A 25,825-nucleotide genomic window follows, 5' to 3' on the forward strand; every position below is an offset into this window, starting at 1 on the left:
CACCTGTGTCTGTCTCACCTGTCTATAGAGTTTTACCTGTGTCTGTCTCACCTGTCTCTAGAGTGTCACCTGTATCTGTCTCACCTATCTCTAGAGTGTCACCTGTGTATGTCTCACTGGTCTCTATAGTGTCACCTGTGTTTGTCTCACCTGTCTCTAAAATGTCACCTTTGTCTGTCTCACCTGTTTCGAGGGTGTCACCTGTGTCTGTCTCACCTGTCTCTAGAGTGTCACCTTTGTCTGTCTCACCTGTCTCTAGGGTGTCACCTGTGTCTGTCTCACCTGTCTCTAGAGTGTCACCTGTATCTGTCTCACTGGTCTCTAGAGTGTCATCTGTGTCTGTCTCACCTATCTCTAGAGTGTCACCTGTGACTGTCTCACTGGTCTCTAGAGTGTCATCTGTGTCTGTCTCACCTATCTCTAGAGTGTCATCTGTGTTTGTCTCACTTGTCTCTAGGGTGTCACCTGTGTCTGTCTCACCTGTCTCTAGAGTGTCACCTTTGTCTGTCTCACTGGTCTCTAGAGTGTCACCCGTGTCTGTCTCACTGGTCTCTAGAGTGTCATTTGTGTCTGCCTCACCTGTCTCTAGAGTGTCACCTGTGTCTGTCTCACCTGTCTATAGAGTTTTACCTATGTCTGTCTCACCTGTCTCTAGAGTGTCACCTTTGTCTGTCTCACTGGTCTCTAGAGTGTCACCCGTGTCTGTCTCACTGGTCTCTAGAGTGTCATTTGTGTCTGCCTCACTTGTCTCTATTTTGTAACCTGTGTCTGTCTCACCTGTCTCTAGAGTGTCACCTGTGTCTGTCTCACCTGTCTATAGAGTTTTACCTGTGTCTGTCTCACCTGTCTCTAGAGTGTAACCTGTATCTGTCTCACCTGTCTCTAGAGTGTCACCTGTGTCTGTCTCACTGGTCTCTATTTTGTCACCTATGTCTGTCTCACCTGTCTCTAGAGTGTCACCCGTGTCTGTCTCACTGGTCTCTAGAGTGTCATTTGTGTCTGCCTCACTTGTCTCTATTTTGTAACCTGTGTCTGTCTCACCTGTCTCTAGAGTGTCACCTGTGTCTGTCTCACCTGTCTATAGAGTTTTACCTGTGTCTGTCTCACCTGTCTCTAGAGTGTCACCTGTATCTGTCTCACCTGTCTCTAGAGTGTCACCTGTGTCTGTCTCACTGGTCTCTATTTTGTCACCTGTGTCTGTCTCACCTGTCTCTAGAGTGTCACCTGTATCTGTCTCACCTGTCTCTAGAGTGTCACCTGTGTCTGTCTCACTGGTCTCTATTTTGTCACCTGTGTCTGTCTCACAAGTCTCTAGAGTGTCACATTTGTCTGTCTCACCTGTCTCTAGGGTGTCACCTTTGTCTGTCTCACCTGTCTCTAGAGTGTCACCTGTGTCTGTCTCCCCTATCTCTAGAGTGTCACCTGTGTCTGTCTCACTTGTCTCTAGGGTGTCACCTGTGTCTGTCTCACCTGTCTCTAGGGTATCACCTGTGTCTGTCTCACCTGTGTCTGTCTCACTGGTCTCTAGAGTGTCACCTGTGTCTGTTTCACTGGTCTCTAGAGTGTCACCTTTGTCTGTCTCACCTGTCTCTAGAGTGTCACTTGTGTCTGTCTCACCTATCTCTAGAGTGTCACCTGTGTCTGTCTCACCTGTCTCTAGAGTGTCACCTGTGTCTGTCTCACCTGTCTCTAGAGTGTCACTTGTGTCTGTCTCACCTATCTCTAGAGTGTCACCTGTGTCTGTCTCACCTATCTCTAGAGTGTCACCTTTGTCTGTCTCACCTGTCTTTAGAGTGTCATCTGTGTATGTCTCACCTATCTCTAGAGTGTCATCTGTGTCTGTCTTACTGGTCTCTAGAGTGTCATCTGTGTCTGTCTCACTGGTCTCTAGAGTGTCACCTTTGTCTGTCTCACCTGTCTCTAGAGTGTCACCTGTGTCTGTCTCACTGGTCTCTAGAGTGTCACATGTGTCTGTCTCACTGGTCTCTAGAGTGTCATCTGTGTCTGTCTCACTTGTCTCTAGAGTGTCATCTGTGTCTGTCTCACCTGTCTCTAGAGTGTCACCTTTGTCTGTCTCACCTGTCTCTAGAGTGTCACCTGTGTCTGTCTTACCTGTCTCTAGAGTGTCACCTGTGTCTGTCTTACCTGTCTCTAGAGTGTCACCTTTGTCTGTCTCACCTGTCTCTAGAGTATCACCTGTGTCTGTCTCACCTGTCTCTAGAGTGTCATCTGTGTCTGTCTCACTTGTCTCTAGAGTGTCACCTGTGTCTGTCTCACCTGTCTCTAGAGTGTCACCTTTGTCTGTCTCACCTGTCTCTAGAGTGTCACCTGTGTCTGTCTCACCTGTCTCTAGAGTGTCACCTTTGTCTGTCTCACCTGTCTCTAGAGTGTCACCTGTGTCTGTCTTTCCTGTCTCTAGAGTGTCTCCTTTGTCTGTCTCACCTGTCTCTAGAGTGTCACCTTTGTCTGTCTCACCTGTCTCTAGAGTGTCACCTGTGTCTGTCTTACCTGTCTCTAGAGTGTCACCTTTGTCTGTCTCACTGGTCTCTAGAGTGTCACCTGTGTCTGTCTCACTGGTCTCTAGATTGTCACCTGTGTCTGTCTCACTGGTCTCTAGAGTGTCACCTTTGTCTGTCTCACCTGTCTCTAGAGTGTCACCTTTGTCTGTCTCACTGGTCTCTAGAGTGTCACCTGTGTCTGTCTCACTGGTCTCTAGAGTGTCACCTGTGTCTGTCTCACTGGTCTCTAGAGTGTCACCTGTGTCTGTCTCACTGGTCTCTAGAGTGTCACCTGTGTCTGTCTCACTGGTCTCTAGAGTGTCACCTTTGTCTGTCTCACTGGTCTCTAGAGTGTCACCTTTGTCTGTCTCACTGGTCTCTAGAGTGTCACCTTTGTCTGTCTCACCTGTCTCTAGAGTGTCACCTGTGTCTGTCTCACCTATCTCTAGAGTGTCACCTGTACTATCTCACTGGTCTCTAGAGTGTCACCTGTACTGTCTCACTGGTCTCTAGAGTGTCACCTGTACTGTCTCACTGGTCTCTAGAGTGTCACCTGTGTCTGTCTCACTGGTCTCTAGAGTGTCACCTGTACTGTCTCACTGGTCTCTAGAGTGTCACCTGTGTCTGTCTCACTGGTCTCTAGAGTGTCACCTGTGTCTGTCTCACTGGTCTCTAGAGTGTCACCTGTGTCTGTTTCACTGTTCTCTAGAGTGTCACCTGTGTCTGTCTCACTGGTCTCTAGAGTGTCACCTGTGTCTGTCTCACTGGTCTCTAGAGTGTCACCTGTGTCTGTCTCACTGGTCTCTAGAGTGTCACCTGTGTCTGTCTCACTGGTCTCTAGAGTGTCACCTGTGTCTGTCTCACTGTTCTCTAGAGTGTCACCTGTGTCTGTCTCACTGGTCTCTAGAGTGTCACCTGTGTCTGTCTCACTGGTCTCTAGAGTGTCACCTGTGTCTGTCTCACTGGTCTCTAGAGTGTCACCTGTGTCTGTCTCACTGGTCTCTAGAGTGTCACCTGTGTCTGTCTCACTGGTCTCTAGAGTGTCACCTGTGTCTGTCTCACTGGTCTCTAGAGTGTAGTATTATTATTACTATTGTTGCTATTATTGTTGTTGTTACAGCAGAGAGAAGGAATTTCAGTAAAATAAATAAATGAATAAAGACTGGCAGAGAAGAATGAATAACTCCAGGTGTACAACTCTTTCTGTTTATTCTCTACATTATCCCCATTAGGGATTTACATTGTGGACCGCAGGTTCCGCTCTCCTGAAGAGTCCTGCAATCAGCTGGCCCAGTTCCTGTATGGATTCTGCCAGCAATCACGGCGCCAGAGGATCATCCAAAGAAATCGCACTGAAAGGCTGTCAGACCTGCTGGACTGGAGATACCTGGGGAGAGTGAGTGGCACCTGCGCACAGATCTATTATTATATAGAGTGTGTGTGCAGGCATGTGAGTGTGTATGAGTGTGTGTGCATGCATATGAGTGTGTATGAGTGTGTATGAGTGTGTGTGCATGCATATGAGTGTGTATGAGTGTGTATGAGTGTGTGTGCGTGTGTATGTGTGTTAGTACATGCACGTGAGTGTGTGTATGCATGCATACATGCACGTGTTTGTGTGTGTGTGTATGTGCTCATGTGAGAGTGAATGTATGTGTGTATGTGTGTGTATGTATGTGTGTGTGCTAATGTGTCTGTGTGTATGTGCATGTGAGTGTGTATGTGTATGTATGTATGTGTGTGTGCTAATGTGTCTGTGTGTATGTGTATGTGAGTGTGTATGTATGTGTGTATGGATGTGTGTGTGTGTGTGTATGTATATGTATGTGTGTATTCTTTGTGTGTCTGTATGCACTCATGTGTGTGTGTGCTCGTTTGTGTGTGTATGTGTATGTGCTCATGTGTGTGTGTCTGTGTGTGTGTGTGAATGTATGTGTGTATGTGCTCATGTGTGTGTGTGTGCTCGATTGTGTGTGCTCATCTGTGTGTGTGAGTATATGTATGTGTGTGTGCTCATGTGTGTGTGAGTATATGTATGTATGTGTGCTTGTGTGTGTGTGAGTATATGTATGTGTGTGTGCTCGTGTGTATGTGCTTATGTGTGTATGTGTGTGTGTGTGTGTGTGTGTGTGTGTATGTGCTTATGTGTGTTTGTGTATGTGTGTGTGTGTTGATGTGTATGTGTGTAAATACATTATGCGCATACACATACAGACATAAAGCACTGGTCACACAAAGAAGTAGCTAACTCTGTATTCCTCTAACTGCTCTGTTTATGTACTGTATATAACTACTGAATCACCAGAAGGGTAACATTACCACTATACATACACCAGAAGTGTAATACTACCCCTATAAAAACACCAGAAGGGTAACATTACCCCTATACATACACCAGAAGGGTAATATTACCCCTATACATACACCAGAAGGGTAACATTACCCCTATACATACACCAGAAGGGTAACGTTACTCCTATACATACATCAGAAGGGTAACATTACCACTATACATACACCAGAAGGATAACATTACTCCTATACATACACCAGAAGGGTAACATTACTCCTATACATACACCAGAAGGGTAACATTACCCCTATACATACACCAGAAGGGGAACATCACCCCTAGGCATACACCAGAAGTGGAACATTACCCCTATACATACACCAGAAGGGTAACATTACCCCTATACATACACCAGAAGGGGAACATTACCCCTATACATACACCAGAAGGGTCACATTACCCCTATACATACACCAGAAGGGTAACGTTACTCCTATACATACACCAGAAGGGTAACATTACCACTATACATACACCAGAAGGGTAACATTACTCCTATACATACACCAGAAGGGTAACATTACTCCTATACATACACCAGAAGGGTAACATTACTCCTATACATACACCAGAATGGGAACATCACCCCTAGGCATACACCAGAAGAGTAACATTACCCCTATACATACACCAGAAGGGGAACATTACCCCTATACATACACCAGAAGGGTAACGTTACTCCTATACATACACCAGAAGGGTAATATTACCACTATACATACACTAGAAGGGTAACATTACTCCTATACATACACCAGAAGGGTAACATTACTCCTATACATACACCAGAAGGGTAACATTACCCCTATACATACACCAGAAGGGGAACATCACCCCTAGGCATACACCAGAAGTGGAACATTACCCCTATACATACACCAGAAGGGTAACATTACCCCTATACAAACACTAGAAGGGTAACATTACCCCTATACATACACCAGAAGGGTAATGTTACTCCTATACATACACCAGAAGGGTAACATTACCACTATACATACACCAGAAGGGTAACATTACTCCTATACATACACCAGAAGGGTAACATTACTCCTATACATACACCAGAAGGGTAACATTACTCCTATACATACACCAGAAGGGTAACATTACCCCTATACATACACCAGAAGGGGAACATCACCCCTAGGCATACACCAGAAGTGGAACATTACCCCTATACATACACCAGAAGGGTAACATTACCCCTATACATACACCAGAAGGGTAACATTACCCCTATACATACACCAGAAGGGTAACATTACCCCTATACAAACACCAGAAGGGTAACATTACCCCTATACAAACACCAGAAGGGTAACATTACCCCTATACAAACACCAGAAGGGTAACATTATCCCTATGCATACACCAGAAGGGGAACATTACCCCTATACATACACCAGAAGTGTAACATTACCCCTACACATACACCAGAAGGGGAACATTACCCCTATACATACACCAGAAGTGTAACATAACCCCTATACATGCACCAGAAGTGTAACATTAACCCTATACATACACCAGAAGTGTAACATTACCCCTATACATACACCAGAAGGGGAACATTACCCCTATACATACACCAGAAGGGGAACATTACCCCTATACATGCACCAGAAGTGTAACATTACCCCTATACATGCACCAGAAGTGTAACATTACCCCTATACATACACCAGAAGGGTAACATTACACCTATACATACACCAGAAGTGTAACATTACCCCTATACATGCACCAGAAGTGTAACATTACCACTATACATACACCAGAAGTGTAACATTACCCCTATACATAAATCAGAAGGGGAACATTACCCCTATACATACACCAGAAGGGTAACATTACCCCTATACATGCACCAGAAGTGTAACATTACCCCTATACATACACCAGAAGGGTAACATTACCCCTATACATACACCAGAAGTGTAACATTACCCCTATACATACACCAGAAGGGTAACATTACCCCTATACATACACCAGAGGGGTAACATTACCCCTATACATACACCAGAAGGGGAACATTACCCCTATACATACACCAGAAGGGGAACATTACCCCTATACATACACCAGAAGGGGAACATTACCCTTATTCATACACCAGAAGTGTAACATTACCCCTATACATACACCAGAAGGGTAACATTACCCCTATACATACACCAGAGGGGTAACATTACCCCTATACATACACCAGAAGGGGAACATTACCCCTATACATACACCAGAAGTGTAACATTACCCCTATACATACACCAGAAGTGTAACATTACCCCTATACATACACCAGAAGGGTAACATTACCCCTATACATACACCAGAAGGGGAACATTACCCTTATACATACACCAGAAGGATAACATTACCCCTATACATACACCAGAAGGATAACATTAGCACTATACATACATCAGAAGTGTAACATTACCCCTATACATACACCAGAAGTGTAACTTTACCCCTACACATACACCAGAAGGGGAACATTACCCCTATACATACACCAGAAGTGTAACATAACCCCTATACATGCACCAGAAGTGTAACATTAACCCTATACATACACCAGAAGTGTAACATTACCCCTATACATACACCAGAAGGGTAACATTACCCCTATACATACACCAGAAGGATAACATTACCCCTATACATACACCAGAAGTGTAACATTACCCCTATACATACACCAGAAGGGGAACATTACCCTTATTCATACACCAGAAGTGTAACATTACCCCTATACATACACCAGAAGGGTAACATTACCCCTATACATACACCAGAGGGGTAACATTACCCCTATACATACACCAGAAGGGGAACATTACCCCTATACATACACCAGAAGTGTAACATTACCCCTATACATACACCAGAAGTGTAACATTACCCCTATACATACACCAGAAGGGTAACATTACCCCTATACATACACCAGAAGGGGAACATTACCCTTATACATACACCAGAAGGATAACATTACCCCTATACATACACCAGAAGGATAACATTAGCACTATACATACATCAGAAGTGTAACATTACCCCTATACATACACCAGAAGTGTAACTTTACCCCTACACATACACCAGAAGGGGAACATTACCCCTATACATACACCAGAAGTGTAACATAACCCCTATACATGCACCAGAAGTGTAACATTAACCCTATACATACACCAGAAGTGTAACATTACCCCTATACATACACCAGAAGGGTAACATTACCCCTATACATACACCAGAAGGATAACATTACCCATATACATGCACCAGAAGGGTAACATTACACCTATACATACACCAGAAGGGTAACATTACCCTTATACATACACCAGAAGGGTAACATTACCCCTATACATACACCAGAAGTGGAACATTACCCCTATACATACACCAGAAGTGTAACATTACCCCTATACATACACCAGAAGGGGAACATTACCCCTATACATACACCAGAAGTGTAACATTACACCTATACATACAGCAGAAGGGGAACATTACCCCTATACATACACCAGAAGGGGAACATTACCCCTATACATACACCAGAAGGGGAACATTACCCCTATACATACACCAGAAGGGGAACATTACCCCTATACATACACCAGAAGTGGAGCTTTACCCCTATACATGCACCAGAAGTGTAACATTACCCCTATACATACACCAGAAGGGGAACATTACCCCTATACATACACCAGAAGGTTAACATTACCCCTATACATACACCAGAAGGTCTCATTAAAGTAGTATTTTTAGGGTTTTAAAAACTAACCCTAGGGTTAGTTGTGGTGATGTTGGTTTGTGGTTAGACTTAGTTGTGGTGATGTTGGGTTTTGGTTAGGGTTATTTGTGGTGATGTTGGGTTGTGGTTAGGGTTAGTTGTGATGATGTTCGGTTGTGGTTAGGGTTAGTTGTGATGATGTTGGGTTGTAATTAGGGTTTTTTGTGGTGATGTTGGTTTTTGGTTAGGGTTAGTTGTGATGATGTTGGGTTGTGGTTAGGGTTAGTTGTAGTGATTTTGGGTTGTGGTTAGGCTTAGTTGTGGTGATGTTGGTTTGTGGTTAGGGTTAGTTGTGGTGATGTTGGTTTGTGGTTAGGGTTAGTTGTGGTGATGTTGGGTTGTGGTTAGGGTTAGTTGTGGTGATGTTGGGTTGTGGTTAGGGTTAGTTGTGGTGATGTGGGTTGTGGTTAGGGTTAGTTGTGGTGATGTGGGTTGTGGTTAGGATTAATTGGGATGGGTGGTTTATTAAATGAACAGCATCAGATTTTGTTCTTCATCCAGAATGAGTGTTATGTTGCTTGAGATGATGTACAGACTTAACATCGGGCGGAGAGAATCGCTAAAAAGGGCCACACATAATAGCAACAAACATACTACACTGTCACAAGTATAAATTAGTTGCTACCATTGCAATGTGAGAGCAACTGCCTATTGTACAGCATGAGGCTTAGCACGTGCACAAGTCAGACTTATGTCTATTCTGTTAATAGCAAAGTTAGTATAAAAGCTTCACTCAGGTGTTATCAGTATAATTCAGAGCCGCACTCTAAGCTGTAAGTAACAGGATGGACGCTCACGTTGTTACGTGTGCAGCAGGAGAGTTGTGTTTGCTGTACACGTGAGATGCATGTCATACATAGCAGCTTATTGGCGCCAGACACAAGTGGTGCGGATGTTTGGATTTATTTATATTTATCATCTTCCCTCCCTGGTACAGAAGAATTTTACAAAGGGTTAAAATGATCAAATTAACCTGAAATCCATTATTTTTCTTTTTGATCCTTAAGGTAAAACTGATCTAAAAAATATAATTTTATTGTATTAAATATAAATGATGAGAAAATATCCAACCTCACTTGTACAAAAACAATGTCATTTTCTGGTGCTGCGTATAAAGTAACTGAGCATCTGATCCAATACAATTAGCAAAGCAAAATGAACCAATAAGAACCTTGTCATCAGGGAGTCTGCTCATTAATAACAATGTTTGCAAATCAACATAAAGTCAGGTCTGGGACACTGTCAGGGACAATAAATCATTTCAGTGCGGAAACAGGATGAAATATTCCCAGTCTATAAGGAACTGCGGATGGATTGAATACGTTAGTGATGTTTTATCATCTCATTTACTCACTGATTACAAATCCACTTTCTACAGAGCTTCTGTGTCAGAGCTGATTGACGAGGTTGAGTTTAGACTCAGGAGAAATTAAATGTATCTGAAAGACGTTATAAAATGTTACACATATGACACACATATCGCCCAGAGCATAGGGACTAATTGTTTTGTTTTGTTGCAGTTCTACATGCATGCCCGGCACCTAGCGCTCTGCAGGACCTTCCCAGACAAGTTTGAGATGGAGCCCAATGCCCCACCAAAGGTGACCTACAATCTGTATTACCTACCTGCATTGTTATTGTCTTGTCTACTGCTGTATAAGCCTTGATCTAAATCAAACAACCTGATATCCTGGGGTAGTCTGGTCAAGTTCATGGTTATCAGCTCTGGCATCCAATTTCAAATGCAACCAAAATGGCCATTTTGTAGCAACAATGTCAGCTTAGTCACTGGGTATCATTCATTATATTAAGTTGCAGGGATGTCATGTGACAACCTTGGGTGACATAGATGGATGTAATGCATTGGTTATCTCTGTTCCAATCCCTAACCCCCAATCCTTAACTCTAATCCATCCCTAACAGTAGCACCAACACCAACTGAAAAAAACAGTAATCCAACTGAACCTCAGTCACTAACTCTAACCCAAACCTCCAATTCACAATCTAAATGTAACCACCAAACACTAACAAAACCCAATCCATAAATCTATATCTAACTGTAACTCTAACCTTAAACCCAGATCCCTTACCCAAGCCCAACTCCAATACCAAACTCTTAATCAATCCAACTTTAAATACTTAACCCTAGCAATAGCCCAAACCCCAATACCGAACCCCAACCCCTATTACATAATCCTAAAACGAATGTCTAACTCCAAACCATAACTTAAAACCCAATCTCTCTCATCAATTTCTATCCCTAACCCTCAGCCTCACTTCAACCCCGACCCAAAATCCTAATTCTAATCCCTAAATCTAAAATCAATTCCTAACCCCAGATTCTAGCCTTAACCCAAATCCCCAACACCAAATCCCTATGCTAACACCAGTTCCTAATCATAATACCAATCTGTAACCCTAATTCCAGATCCAAAGCCTAACCCCAAATCCTAATCTTAACACCAACAGCTAACCCTAATACCAGTCTCTAACCCTAAACACAGATCATAAACCTAACAAAAATGTATAAAATGTATCGCTAACTCCACATTCTATATATTTCCATATAATTTGTAATACCAGCACACGCAAATGTGAGGTGCAAGGTGAACGTAACCTTGCCCTCGCATTGCACGGAAACATTGTGCTCCTGACAGCACGATTCCATAGGCTCCGATTGGAGCCTCGTTTTCATGCCGTCAGACACAGCATCAGAACCTAGCTCAGTGAAAGGGGTAAGAAGCGCAGCGATGGGCAGCAAATTTAAATATATATTTATATGCTTATTTACATTTATATTTATATGTTAATATGTTTACATATATATATATATATATATTTATATGCTTATTTACATTTATATATATATGTTAATATGTGTACATATAAATATATATTTATATGTTATATACATTTATATTTATATGTTAATATGTGTACATATATATATATATATATATATATATATATATATATAAGTATATAGACCGCAATGTAAAGTCACTTTTCAGTGCTGTTTTTCTCTAACACCCAACACCCAACACCCACCAACATTAGCACCCAAACCGCTTAGTGCAGTTTTTATTTTTTTAAAAAGCAAATTTTTTTGTTTTTTAAAAAAGGACCTCACACTTTTTATTTTGGGGCCAATTGGGGCACTTTAAAAAATGAACCAGAATTCTGACCTCTGGTTAATTTTTTGAGCACTAATTGCTACTGCAAGCTCACGGTACCATATATCCCAGAGCTCGCTGGGAAGAAATGTATTTATGTATATATATCCCAGAGCTCGCTGGGAAGAAATGTATTTATGTATATATCCCAGAGCTCGCTGGGAAGAAATGTATTTATGTATATATCCCAGAGCTCGCTGGGAAGAAATGTATTTATGTATATATATCCCAGAGCTCGCTGGGAAGAAATGTATTTATGTATATATATCCCAGAGCTCGCTGGGAAGAAATGTATTTATGTATATATATCCCAGAGCTCGCTGGGAAGAAATGTATTTATGTATATATATCTCAGAGCTCGCTGAGAAGAAATGCATTTATGTATATATATCGCAGAGCTCGCTGGGAAGAAATGCATTTATGTATATATATCTCAGAGCTCGCTGGGAAGAAATGCATTTATGTATATATATCCCAGATCTCGCTGAGAAGAAATGCATTTATGTATATATATACCAGAGCTCGCTGGGAAGAAATGTATTTATGTATATATATCTCAGAGCTCGCTGGGAAGAAATGCATTTATGTATATATATCCCAGATCTCGCTGAGAAGAAATGCATTTATGTATATATATACCAGAGCTCGCTGAGAAGAAATGCATTTATGTATATATCCCAGATCTCGCTGAGAAGAAATGCATTTATGTATATATATACCAGAGCTCGCTGAGAAGAAATGTATTTATGTATAGATATCCCAGAGCTCGCTGGGAAGAAATGTATTTATGTATATATACCCCAGAGCTCTCTGGGAAGAAATGTATTTATGTATATATATCTCAGAGTTCGCTGGGAAGAAATGTATTTATGTATATATATATCCCAGAGCTCGCTGAGAAGAAATGTATTTATGTATATATATCCCAGAGCTCACTGTAAAGAAATGTATTTATGTATATATCCCAGAGCTCGCTGGGAAGAAATGTATTTATGTATATATATCCCAGAGCTCGCTGGGAAGAAATGTATTTATGTATATATATCTCAGAGCTCGCTGAGCAGAAATGCATTTATGTATATATATCCCAGATCTCGCTGAGAAGAAATGTATTTATGTATATATATCCCAGAGCTCGCTGGGAAGAAATGCATTTATGTATATATATCTCAGAGCTCGCTGGGAAGAAATGCATTTATGTATATATATCCCAGATCTCGCTGAGAAGAAATGCATTTATGTATATATATCCCAGAGCTCGCTGGGAAGAAATGTATTTATGTATATACCCCAGATCTCACTGGGAAGAAATGCATTTATGTATATATATCCCAGAGCTCGCTGAGAAGAAATGCATTTATGTATATATATCCCAGAGCTCGCTGAGAAGAAATGCATTTATGTATATATATCCCAGATCTCACTGAGAAGAAACGTATTTATGTATATATATCCCAGATCTCGCTGGGAAGAAATGCATTTATGTATATATATCTCAGATCTCGCTGAGAAGAAATGCATTTATGTATATATCCCAGATCTCACTGAGAAGAAATGTATTTATGTATATATATCCCAAATCTCGCTGAGAAGAAATGCATTTATGTATATATATCCCAGAGCTCGCTGAGAAGAAATGCATTTATGTATATATATATCTCAGATCTCGCTGAGAAGAAATGCATTTATGTATATATATATCTCAGATCTCGCTGAGAAGAAATGCATTTATGTATATATATCCCAGAGCTCGCTGAGAAGAAATGTATTTATGTATATATATCCCAGATCTCGCTGAGAAGAAATGTATTTATGTATATATATATCCCAGAGCTCGCTGAGAAGAAATGTATTTAAGTATATATACCACAGAGCTCTCTGGGAAGAAATGTATTTAAATATATATATATCCCAGATCTCACTGAGAAGAAATGCATTTATGTATATATATCCCAGAGCTCACTGGGAAGAAATGTATTTATGTATATATATCCCAGAGCTCACTGGGAAGAAATGCATTTATGTATATATATCCCAGAGCTCACTGGGAAGAAATTTATTTATGTATATATATCCCAAATCTCGCTGAGAAGAAATGCATTTATGTATATATATCCCAGAGCTCGCTGAGAAGAAATGTATTTATGTATATATATCCCAGATCTCGCTGAGAAGAAATGTATTTATGTATATATATCCCAGAGCTCGCTGAGAAGAAATGTATTTAAGTATATATACCACAGAGCTCTCTGGGAAGAAATGTATTTAAATATATATATATCCCAGATCTCACTGAGAAGAAATGCATTTATGTATATATATCCCAGAGCTCACTGGGAAGAAACGTATTTATGTATATATATCCCAGAGCTCGCTGAGAAGAAATGTATTTATGTATATATATCTCAGATCTCGCTGAGAAGAAATGTATTTATGTATATATATCCCAGAGCTCGCTGAGAAGAAATGCATTTATGTATATATATCCCAGAGCTCGCTGAGAAGAAATGTATTTATGTATATATATCCCAGAGCTCGCTGAGAAGAAATGCATTTATGTATATATATCCCAGATCTCGCTGAGAAGAAATGTATTTATGTATATATATCCCAGAGCTCGCTGGGAAGAAATGTATTTATGTATATATATCCCAGATCTCGCTGAGAAGAAATGCATTTATGTATATATATCCCAGATCTCGCTGAGAAGAAATGTATTTATGTATATATATCCCAGAGCTCGCTGAGAAGAAATGTATTTATGTATATATATCCCAGATCTCGCTGAGAAGAAATGTATTTAAGTATATATACCACAGAGCTCTCTGGGAAGAAATGTATTTAAATGTATATATATCCCAGATCTCACTGAGAAGAAATGCATTTATGTATATATATCCCAGAGCTCACTGGGAAGAAATGTATTTATGTATATATATCCCAGAGCTCACTGGGAAGAAATGCATTTATGTATATATACCACAGAGCTCGCTGGGAAGAAATGTATTTATGTATATATATCCCAGATCTCGCTGGGAAGAAATGCATTTATGTATATATCCCAGAGCTTGCTGGGAAGAAATGTATTTATGTATATATATCCCAGAGCTCGCTGGGAAGAAATGCATTTATGTATATATATCCCAGAGCTCGCTGAGAAGAAATGTATTTATGTATATATCCCAGAGCTTGCTAAGAAGAAATGTATTTATGTATATATATCCCAGATCTCGCTGGGAAGAAGTTTATTTATGTATATATATATCCCAGATCTCGCTGGGAAGAAATGTATTTATGTATATACCGCAGATCTCGTTGGGACGAAATGCATTTATGTATATACCCCAGACCTCGCTGGGAACAAATGTATTTATGTATATATATCCCAGATCTCGCTGGGAAGAAATGTATTTATGTATAGATATTTACCAGAGCTCACTGGGAAGAAATGTATTTATGTATATATATATATATATATATATATATATATATATATCCCAGAGCTCGCTGGGAAGAAATGTATTTATGTATAGATATCCCAGATCTCGCTGAGAAGAAATGCATTTATGTAGATATCCCAGAGCACACTGGGAAAAAATGTATTTATGTATATATATATCCCAGAGCTCACTGTAAAGAAATGTATTTATGTATATATCCCAGAGCTTGCTGGGAAGAAATGTATTTATGTATATATATCCCAGATCTCCCTGGGAAGAAATGTATTTATGTATATATACCACAGATCTCGCTGGGAAGAAATGTATTTATGTATATATATCCCAGAGCTCGCTGGGAAGAAATGTATTTATGTATATACTGCAGATCTCACTGGGAAGAAATGAATTTATGTATATATCCCAGATCTCGCTGGGAAGAAATGTATTTATGTATATATATCCCAGATCTCGCTGGGAAGAAATGTATTTATGTATATATCCCAGAGCTCGCTGGGAAGAAATGCATTTATGTATATATATCCCAGATCTCGCTGGGAAGAAATGTTTTTATGTATATATCCCAGATCTCGCTGGGAAGAAATGTATTTATGTATATACCGCAGATCTCGTTGGGACGAAATGCATTTATGTATATACCCCAGATCTCACTGGGAAGAAATGCATTTATGTATATATCTCAGATCTCGCTGGGAACAAATGTATTTATGTATATATATCCCAGATCTCGCTGGGAAGAAATGTAATTATGTATATATATCCCAGAGCTCGCTGGGAAGAAATGTATTTATGTATATATATCCCAGAGCTCGCTGGGAAGAAATGTATTTATGTATAGATATCCCAGATCTCGCTGAGAAGAAATGCATTTATGTAGATATCCCAGAGCACACTGGGAAAAAATGTATTTATGTATATATTATGTATATATTTCCCAGAGCTCACTGTAAAGAAATGTATTTATGTATATATCCCAGAGCTCGCTGGGAAGAAATGCATTTATGTATATATATCCCAGATCTCGCTGGGAAGAAAACATAATTTATGTAAGAACTTACCTGATAAATTAATTTCTTTCATATTGGCAAGAGTCCATGAGCTAGTGTCATATGGGATATACAATCCTACCAGGAGGGGCAAAGTTTCCCAAACTTTAAAATGCCTATAAATACACCCCTCACCACACCCACAATTCAGTTTAACGAATAGCCAAGCAGTGGGGTGATAAAGAAAGGAGAAGAAAGCATCAACAAAGGAAATTTGGAAATAATTGTGCTTTATACAAAAAATCATAACCACCATAAAAAAGGGTGGGCCTCATGGACTCTTGCCAATATGAAAGAAATGAATTTATCAGGTAAGTTCTTACATAAATTATGTTTTCTTTCATGTAATTGGCAAGAGTCCATGAGCTAGTGACATATGGGATATCAATACCCAAGATTTGGAGTCTTCCACTCAAGAGTCACTAGAGAGGGAGGGACTAAAACAAAAACAACCATATTCCGCTGAGAAAATAATCCACAACCCAAAAATAAGTTTATTTTCACTTTTGAAAGAAAAAAACTTAAATCAAAAAGCAGAAGAATCAAACTGAAACAGCTGCCTGAAGAACTTTTCTACCAAAAACTGCTTCCGAAGAAGCAAATACATCAAAATGGTAGAATTTAGTAAATGTATGCAAAGAGGACCAAGTGGCTGCTTTGCAAATCTGATCGACTGAAGCTTCATTCTTAAAAGCCCATGAAGTAGAGACTGATCTAGTAGAATGAGCTGTAATTCTCTGAGGCGGGGTTTGACCCGACTGCAAATAAGCTTGATGAATCAAAAGTTTCAACCAAGAAGCCAAGGAAACAGCAGAAGCTTTCTGACCTTTCCTAGGACCAGAAAATAAAACAAATAGACTAGAAGTCTTCCTGAAATTTTTAGTAGCTTCCACATAATATTTCAAAGCTCTTACCACATCCAAAGAATGTAAGGATCTCTCCAAAGAATTCTTAGGATTAGGACATAAAGAAGGGACAACAATTTCTATATTAATGTTGTTAGAATTCACAACCTTAGGTAAAAATTGAAAAGAAGTCCGCAAAACTGCCTTATCCTGATGAAAAATCAGAAAAGGAGACTCACAAGAAAGAGCAGATAGCTCAGAAACTCTTCTAGCAGAAGAGATAGCCAAAAGGAACAACACTTTCCAGGAAAGTAGTTTAATGTCCAAAGAATGCATAGGTTCAAATGGAGGAGCCTGTAAAGCCCTCAGAACCAAATTAAGACTCCAAGGAGGAGAAATTGACTTAATGACAGGCTTAATACGAACTAAAGCCTGTACAAAACAGTGTATATCAGGAAGTATAGCAATTTTTCTGTGAAATAAAACAGAAAGAGCAGAGATTTGTCCTTTCAAGGAACTTGCAGACAAACCCTTATCCAGACCATCCTGAAGAAACTGCAAAATTCTAGGAATTCTAAAAGAATGCCAGGAGAATTTATGAGAAGAACACCATGAAATGTAAGCCTTCCAAACTCTATAATAAATCTTCCTACAGACAGATTTACGAGCTTGTAACATAGTATTAATCACTGAATCAGAGAAACCTCTATGACTTAGAACTAAGCGTTCAATTTCCATACCTTCAAATTTAATGATTTGAGATCCTGATGGAAAAAACGGACCTTGAGATAGTAGGTCCGGCCGTAACGGAAGTGGCCAAGGCGGGCAACTGGACATCCGAACCAGATCTGCATACCAAAACCTGTGTGGCCATGCTGGAGCCACCAGCAACACAAAAGACTGTTCCATGATGATTTTGGAAATCACTCTTGGAAGAAGAACTAGAGGCGGGAAGATGTAAGCAGGTTGATAACACCAAGGAAGTGTCAGCGCATCCACTGCTTCCGCCTGAACATCCCTGGACCTGGACAGGTATCTGGGAAGTTTCTTGTTTAGATGAGAGGCCATGAGATCTATCTCTGGAAGCCCCCACATCTGAACAATCTGAGAAAACACATCTGGATGGAGAGACCACTCCCCTGGATGTAAAGTCTGGCGGCTGAGATAATCCGCCTCCCAATTGTCTACACCTGGGATATGCACCGCAGAGATTAGACAGGAGCTGGATTCCGCCCAAGCAAGTATCCGAGATACTTCTTTCATAGCTTGGGGACTGTGAGTCCCACCCTGATGATTGACATAAGCCACAGTTGTGATATTGTCTGTCTGAAAACAAATTAATGGTTCTCTCTTTAGTAGAGGCCAGAACTGAAGAGCCCTGAGAATTGCACGGAGTTCTAAAATATTTATTGGTAATCTCGCCTCTTGAGATTTCCAAACCTCTTGTGCTGTCAGAGACCTCCAAACGGCTCCCCAACCTGAAAGACTCGCATCTGTTGTGATCACAGTCCAGGTTGGGCGAACAAAAGAAGCCCCTTGAACCAAACGATGGTGATCTATCCACCATGTCAGAGAGTGTCGTACATTGGGATTCAAGGATATTAATTGTGATATCTTTGTATAATCCCTGCACCATTGATTCAGCATACAAAGCTGTAGAGGTCTCATGTGAAAACGAGCAAAGGGGATTGCGTCCGATGCTGCAGTCATGAGACCTAAAACTTCCATGCACATAGCCACTGAAGGGAATGACTGAGACTGAAGGCGCCGGCAGGCTGCAACCAATTTTAAACATCTCTTGTCTGTTAGAGACAGAGTCATGGACACTGAATCTATCTGGAAACCTAAAAAGGTGACCCTTGTCTGAGGAATCAAGAAACTTTTTGGTAAATTGATCCTCCAACCATGTTTCCGAAGAAACAACACTAGTTGATTCGTGTGAGATTCTGCAGTATGTAAAGACTGAGCTAGTACCAAGATATCGTCCAAATAAGGAAACACTGCAATACCCTGTTCTCTGATTACAGATAGTAGGGCACCCAGAACCTTTGAAAAGATTCTTGGAGCTGTTGCTAGGCCAAATGGAAGAACAAAAAATTGGTAATGCTTGTCTAGAAAAGAGAATCTCAGAAACTGATAGTGTTCTGGATGAATCGGAATATGAAGGTATGCATCCTGCAAGTCTATTGTGGACATATAATGTCCTTGCTGAACAAAAGGCAGAATAGTCCTTATAGTCACCATCTTGAAAGTTGGTACTCTTACATAACGATTCAAAATTTTCAGATCCAGAACTGGTCTGAACAAATTTTCTTTCTTTGGTACAATGAATAGGTTTGAATAAAACCCCAAACCTTGTTCCTGAAGAGGAACTGGCATGATTACCCCTGAAGACTCCAGGTCTGAAACACACTTCAGAAAAGCCTGAGCTTTTACTGGATTTACAGGAATGTGTGAGAGAAAAAATCTTCTCACAGGAGGTCTTACTTTGAATCCTATTCGATACCCTTGAGAGACAATGCTCTGAATGCAATGATTTTGGACAGATTTTATCCAAAAATCCTTGAAAAACCTTAATCTGCCCCCTACCAGCTGAGCTGGAATGAGGGCCGCACTTTCATGCAGACTTAGGGGCAGACTTTGGTTTCCTAAATGGCTTGGATTTATTCCAATTTGAGGAAGGCTTCCAACTGGAAGCAGATTCCTTGGGAGGAGGATTGAGTTTTTGTTCCTTATTCTGACGAAAGGAACGAAAACGGTTAGAAGCCTTAGATTTACCCTTAGGTTTTTTATCCTGAGGCAAAAAAACTCCTTTTCCTCCAGTGATAGTTGAAATAATAGAATTCAACTGAGAACCAAATAAATTATTACCTTGGAAAGAAAGAGATAGTAATCTAGATTTAGATGTCATATCAGCATTCCAAGATTTAAGCCACAAAGCTCTTCTAGCTAATACAGCTAAAGACATGGATCTAACATCAATTTTGATAATATCAAAAATGGCATCACAAATAAAATGATTAGCATGTTGCAGTAAGCGAACAATGCTAGATATGTCAGAATTCAATTCATGTTGCGCTAAATTTTCCAACCAGAAAGTTGATGCAGCCGCAACATCACCCAAAGAAATAGCAGGTCTGAGAAGATGACCTGAATATAAATAGGCCTTCCTTAGATAAGATTCAAGCTTCCTATCTAAAGGATCCTTAAAGGGAGTGCTATCTTCCATAGGAATAGTGGTACGTTTAGCAAGAGTAGAAATAGCCCCATCAACTTTGGGGATCTTTTCCCAAAACTGTATAGATTTTGCTGGTAAAGGATACAATCTCTTAAACCTTGAAGAAGGAACAAAGGAAGTACCTGGCTTATTCCATTCCCTAGAAATCATATCAGAAATAGCCTCAGGAATGGGAAAAACACCTGGGGAAACCACAGGATGTTTAAAAACAGCATTTAAACGTTTATTAGACTGAACGTCAATAGGACTGGTTACCTCAATATCCAAAGTAATTAACACTTCTTTTAATAAAGAACGCATATACTCTATTTTAAATAAATAAGTAGATTTGTCAGTGTCAATATCTGAGGAAGGATCTTCTGTTTCATATAGATCCTCAGCAGAAGAGGATGAATTATTATGTTGTTGGTCATTTGAAATTTCATCAGCTAAATGAGAAGTTTTAAAAGACCTTTTACGTTTATTAGAAGGTGGAAATGCAGACAAAGCCTTCAGGATAGAATCAGAAACAAATTCTTTAAAATTTACAGGTATATCATGCACATTAGAAGTTGAAGGAACTGCAACTGGCAATGTACTATTACTGATGAAAACACTATCTGCATGTAAAAGTTTATCATGACAACTATTACAAATGACATTCAGTGAAATAATTTCTACAATTTTACAACAAATGCACTTAGCTTTGGTAGAACCGATGTCAGGCAGCAATGTTCCAGCAGAAACTTCAGAGACAGGATCGGATTGGGACATCTTGCTCAATGTAAAAGAAAAAACAACATATAAAGCAAAATGATCTATTTCCTTAAATGACAGTTTCAGGAATGGGAAAAAATGCAAAAGCATAGGCCTCTGATAGAGAAGAAAGCAGGAGGTAAACATGAATGGGGTATTGAAATAATGAAAAAAATTGGCGCCAAGTATGACGCACAATGTAACGTAAACTTTTTTTTTGGCGCCAAAAATGACCGGAAATGACACACTTGTGTCATTAATGACGCCGCCGTGTGAAAGGTCTCGGCGTCACGTATGACGCCGGAAATGACGAAGTTGCGTCAAAAACGTAATTTCCCGCGCCAAAAAAGTTCGCACCAAAAATGACGCAATAAAGTCTAACATTTGACGCACCCAATGGCCTAATACCCGCAAATGCAAAAGTAGTCAAAATTGAAAAAGACTAAACCCCAGGTAAGAAACAAATTTCTTAAAGTGTTTATATTCCCAAATATGAAACTGACAGTCTGCAGAAGGAAATACATGAACCTGACTCATGGCAAATATAAGTACAATACATATATTTAGAACTTTATATAATTTGCATAAAGTGCCAAACCATAGCTGAGAGTGTCTTAAGTAATAAAAACATACTTACCAAAAGACACCCATCCACATATAGCAGATAGCCAAACCAGTACTAAAACAGTTCTTTAGTAGAGGTAATGGTAAATTTGAGAGTATATCGTCGATCTGAAAAGGGAGCTAGGAGATGAATCTCTACGACCGATAACAGAGAACCCATGAAAGAGACCCCCATTAGGGAAATCATCGTATTCAATAGGTGATACTCCCTTCAAGTCCCTCTGACATTCGCTGTACTCTGAGAGGAATCGGGCTTCAACAATGCTGAGAAGCGCATATCAACGTAGAAATCTTAGCACAAACTTACTTCACCACCTCCATAGGAGGCAAAGTTTGTAAAACTGAATTGTGGGTGTGGTGAGGGGTGTATTTATAGGCATTTTGAGGTTTGGGAAACTTTGCCCCTCCTGGTAGGATTGTATATCCCATATGTCACTAGCTCATGGACTCTTGCCAATTACATGAAAGAAATGTATTTATGTATATATATCCCAGATCTCCCTGGGAAGAAATGTATTTATGTATATACCACAGATCTCACTGGGAAGAAATGCATTTATGTATATATATCCCAGATCTCGCTGGGAAGAAATGTATTTATGTATATACCACAGATCTCGCTGGGAAGAAATGTATTTATGTATATATATCCCAGATCTCGCTGGGAAGAAATGTATTTATGTATAGATATTTACCAGGGCTCGCTGGGAAGAAATGTATTTATGTATATATATCCCAGAGCTCGCTGAGAAGAAATGTATTTATGTATAGATATATATCCCAGAGCTCGCTGGGAAGAAATGTATTTATGTATAGATATCCCAGAGCTCGCTGGGAAGAAATGTATTTATGTATATATATCCCAGATCTCGCTGAGAAGAAATATATTTATGTATATATATCCCAGAACTCGCTGAGAAGAAATGCATTTATGTATATATATCCCAGAGCTCGCTGGGAAGAAATGTATTTATGTATATATACCCCAGAGCTCGCTGGGAAGAAATGTATTTATGTATATATATCCCAGAGCTCGCTGGGAAGAAATGCATTTATGTATATATATCCCAGAGCTCGCTGGGAAGAAATGTATTTATGTATATATACCCCAGAGCTCGCTGGGAAGAAATGCATTTATGTATATATATCCCAGATCTCGCTGAGAAGAAATGCATTTATGTATATATATCCCAGAGCTCGCTGGGAAGAAATGTATTTATGTATATATATACCAGATCTCACTGAGAAGAAATGCATTTATGTATATATATCCCAGAGCTCGCTGAGAAGAAATGTATTTTTGTATATATATCCCAGAGCTCGCTGAGAAGAAATGCATTTATGTATATATATCCCAGAGCTCGCTGAGAAGAAATGCATTTATGTATATATATCCCAGAGCTCGCTGAGAAGAAATGTATTTATGTATATATATCCCAGATCTCGCTGAGAAGAAATGTATTTATGTATATATATCCCAGATCTCGCTGGGAAGAAATGCATTTATGTATATATATATCTCAGATCTCGCTGAGAAGAAATGCATTTATGTATATATATCCCAGAGCTCGCTGAGAAGAAATGTATTTATGTATATATATCCCAGAGCTCGCTGAGAAGAAATGCATTTATGTATATATATCCCAGAGCTCGCTGAGAAGAAATGCATTTATGTATATATATCCCAGATCTCGCTGGGAAGAAATGCATTTATGTATATATATCTCAGATCTCGCTGAGAAGAAACGTATTTATGTATATATATCCCAGATCTCGCTGAGAAGAAATGTATTTATGTATATATATCCCAGAGCTCGCTGGGAAGAAATGTATTTATGTATATATATCCCAGAGCTCGCTGAGAAGAAATGTATTTATGTATATATATCCCAGAGCTCGCTGGGAAGAAATGTATTTATGTATATATATCCCAGAGCTCGCTGAGAAGAAATGTATTTATGTATATATATCCCAGAGCTCGCTGGGAAGAAATGCATTTATGTATATATGTCCCAGAGCTTGCTGGGAAGAAATGTATTTATGTATATATATCCCAGAGCTCGCTGAGAAGAAATGTATTTATGTATATATATCTCAGAGTTCGCTGGGAAGAAATGTATTTATGTATATATATCCCAGAGCTCGCTGGGAAGAAATGCATTTATGTATATATATCCCAGATCTCGCTGAGAAGAAATGTATTTATGTATATATATCCCAGAGCTCGCTGGGAAGAAATGTATTTATGTATATATATCCCAGAGCTCGCTGAGAAGAAATGTATTTATGTATATATATCCCAGAGCTCGCTGAGAAGAAATGCATTTATGTATATATATCCCAGAGCTCGCTGAGAAGAAATGTATTTTTGTATATATATCCCAGAGCTCGCTGAGAAGAAATGTATTTTTGTATATATACCACAGAGCTCTCTGGGAAGAAATGTATTTAAATATATATATATCACAGATCTCGCTGGGAAGACATTTATTTATGTATATATATCCCTGAGCTCGCTGGGAAGAAATACATTTATATATATATATATATATATATATATATATCCCAGATCTCGCTGGGAAGAAGTTTATTTATGTATATATATATCCCAGATCTCACTGGGAAGAAATGTATTTATGTATATATCCCAGATCTCGCTGGGAACAAATGTATTTATGTATATACCGCAGATCTCGTTGGGACGAAATGCATTTATGTATATACCCCAGATCTCGCTGGGAACAAATGTTTTTATGTATATATATCCCAGATCTCGCTGGGAAGAAATGTATTTATGTATAGATATTTACCAGAGCTCGCTGGGAAGAAATGTATTTATGTATATATATATATACAGATGGCCCTCGTTTTACAACGGTTCAATTTACACCGTTTCAGAATAACAACCTTTTTTTCCAGTCATGTGACTGCTATTGAAAAGCATTGAGGAGCAGTGCATTTATTAAAATAGCCAGTAGGTGGAGCTGTCCGCTTGTGTTGCAGCAAAGTCAAGCAAGCTGAAATTAATCAGTTTAACCAGACCTGAGCTATCGAGCATATTTCAAAGGAACAAGATCTTCCTGTCTATAAATCAGTCCAGATTGGAATGCATAGAAATAACTGTTTGCAGAAAAATGCAAGTGAAGTCTGTGTTGTGTGATTATTTTATTAGGTTTATAATGCTGTTAAGCAAATGTTTTTGTTCATTTAACTTAGTTTAATTATATATTCTTTGTTGTGTGATTATTTTATTAGGTTTATAATGCTTAGCATTTAAAGTCTTCATTTCAAAGCTTTAAAAATAATGTATTAGGTGTTACTTATGACAATTTTCAGAGGGGCCTGGAACATATCTCCCTCACTTCCCATTGACTTACATTATAAACTGGGTTTCAATTTACAACGGTTTCGATTTACAGCCATTCCTTCTGGAACCTAACCCCGGCGTAAACTGAGGGCTACCTGTATATATATATATATATATATATATATATCCCAGATCTCACTGGGAAGAAATGCATTTATGTATATACCCCAGATCTCGCTGGGAACAAATGTATTTATGTATATATCCCAGATCTCGCTGGGAAGAAATGTATTTATGTATAGATATTTACCAGAGCTCGCTGGGAAGAAATGCATTTATGTATATACCCCAGATCTCACTGGGAAGAAATGCATTTATGTATATATCCCAGATCTCGCTGGGAACAAATGTATTTATGTATATATATCCCAGATCTCGCTGAGAAGAAATGTATTTATGTATAGATATTTACCAGAGCTCGCTGGGAAGAAATGTATTTATGTATATATCCCAGATCTCGCTGGGAAGAAATGTATTTATGTATATATATCCCAGATCTCGCTGAGAAGAAATGTATTTATGTATAGATATTTACCAGAGCTCGCTGGGAAGAAATGTATTTATGTATATACCCCAGATCTCACTGGGAAGAAATGCTTTTATGTATATACCCCAGATCTCACTGGGAAGAAATGCTTTTATGTATATATCCCAGATCTCGCTGGGAACAA

The 25,825-nt window shown here is 39.3% G+C and overlaps 1 protein-coding gene across 1 annotated transcript in view; it reads left to right on the forward strand.

Moving 5' to 3' along the window:
• Positions 1-25,825, forward strand: part of LOC128664291 (glycogen [starch] synthase, liver) — a gene marked incomplete at its 5' end in the record, with an annotated part of 119,600 nt that overhangs the window by 55,011 nt on the left and 38,764 nt on the right. Inside the window, 2 exon segments of the mRNA XM_053719127.1 lie at positions 3,731-3,894; positions 10,189-10,269. Of these exon segments, the coding sequence (XP_053575102.1) occupies positions 3,731-3,894; positions 10,189-10,269 (245 nt within the window).

This window comes from Bombina bombina, chromosome 6 (assembly GCF_027579735.1).
Source record: "Bombina bombina isolate aBomBom1 chromosome 6, aBomBom1.pri, whole genome shotgun sequence".
NCBI lineage: Eukaryota > Metazoa > Chordata > Amphibia > Anura > Bombinatoridae > Bombina > Bombina bombina.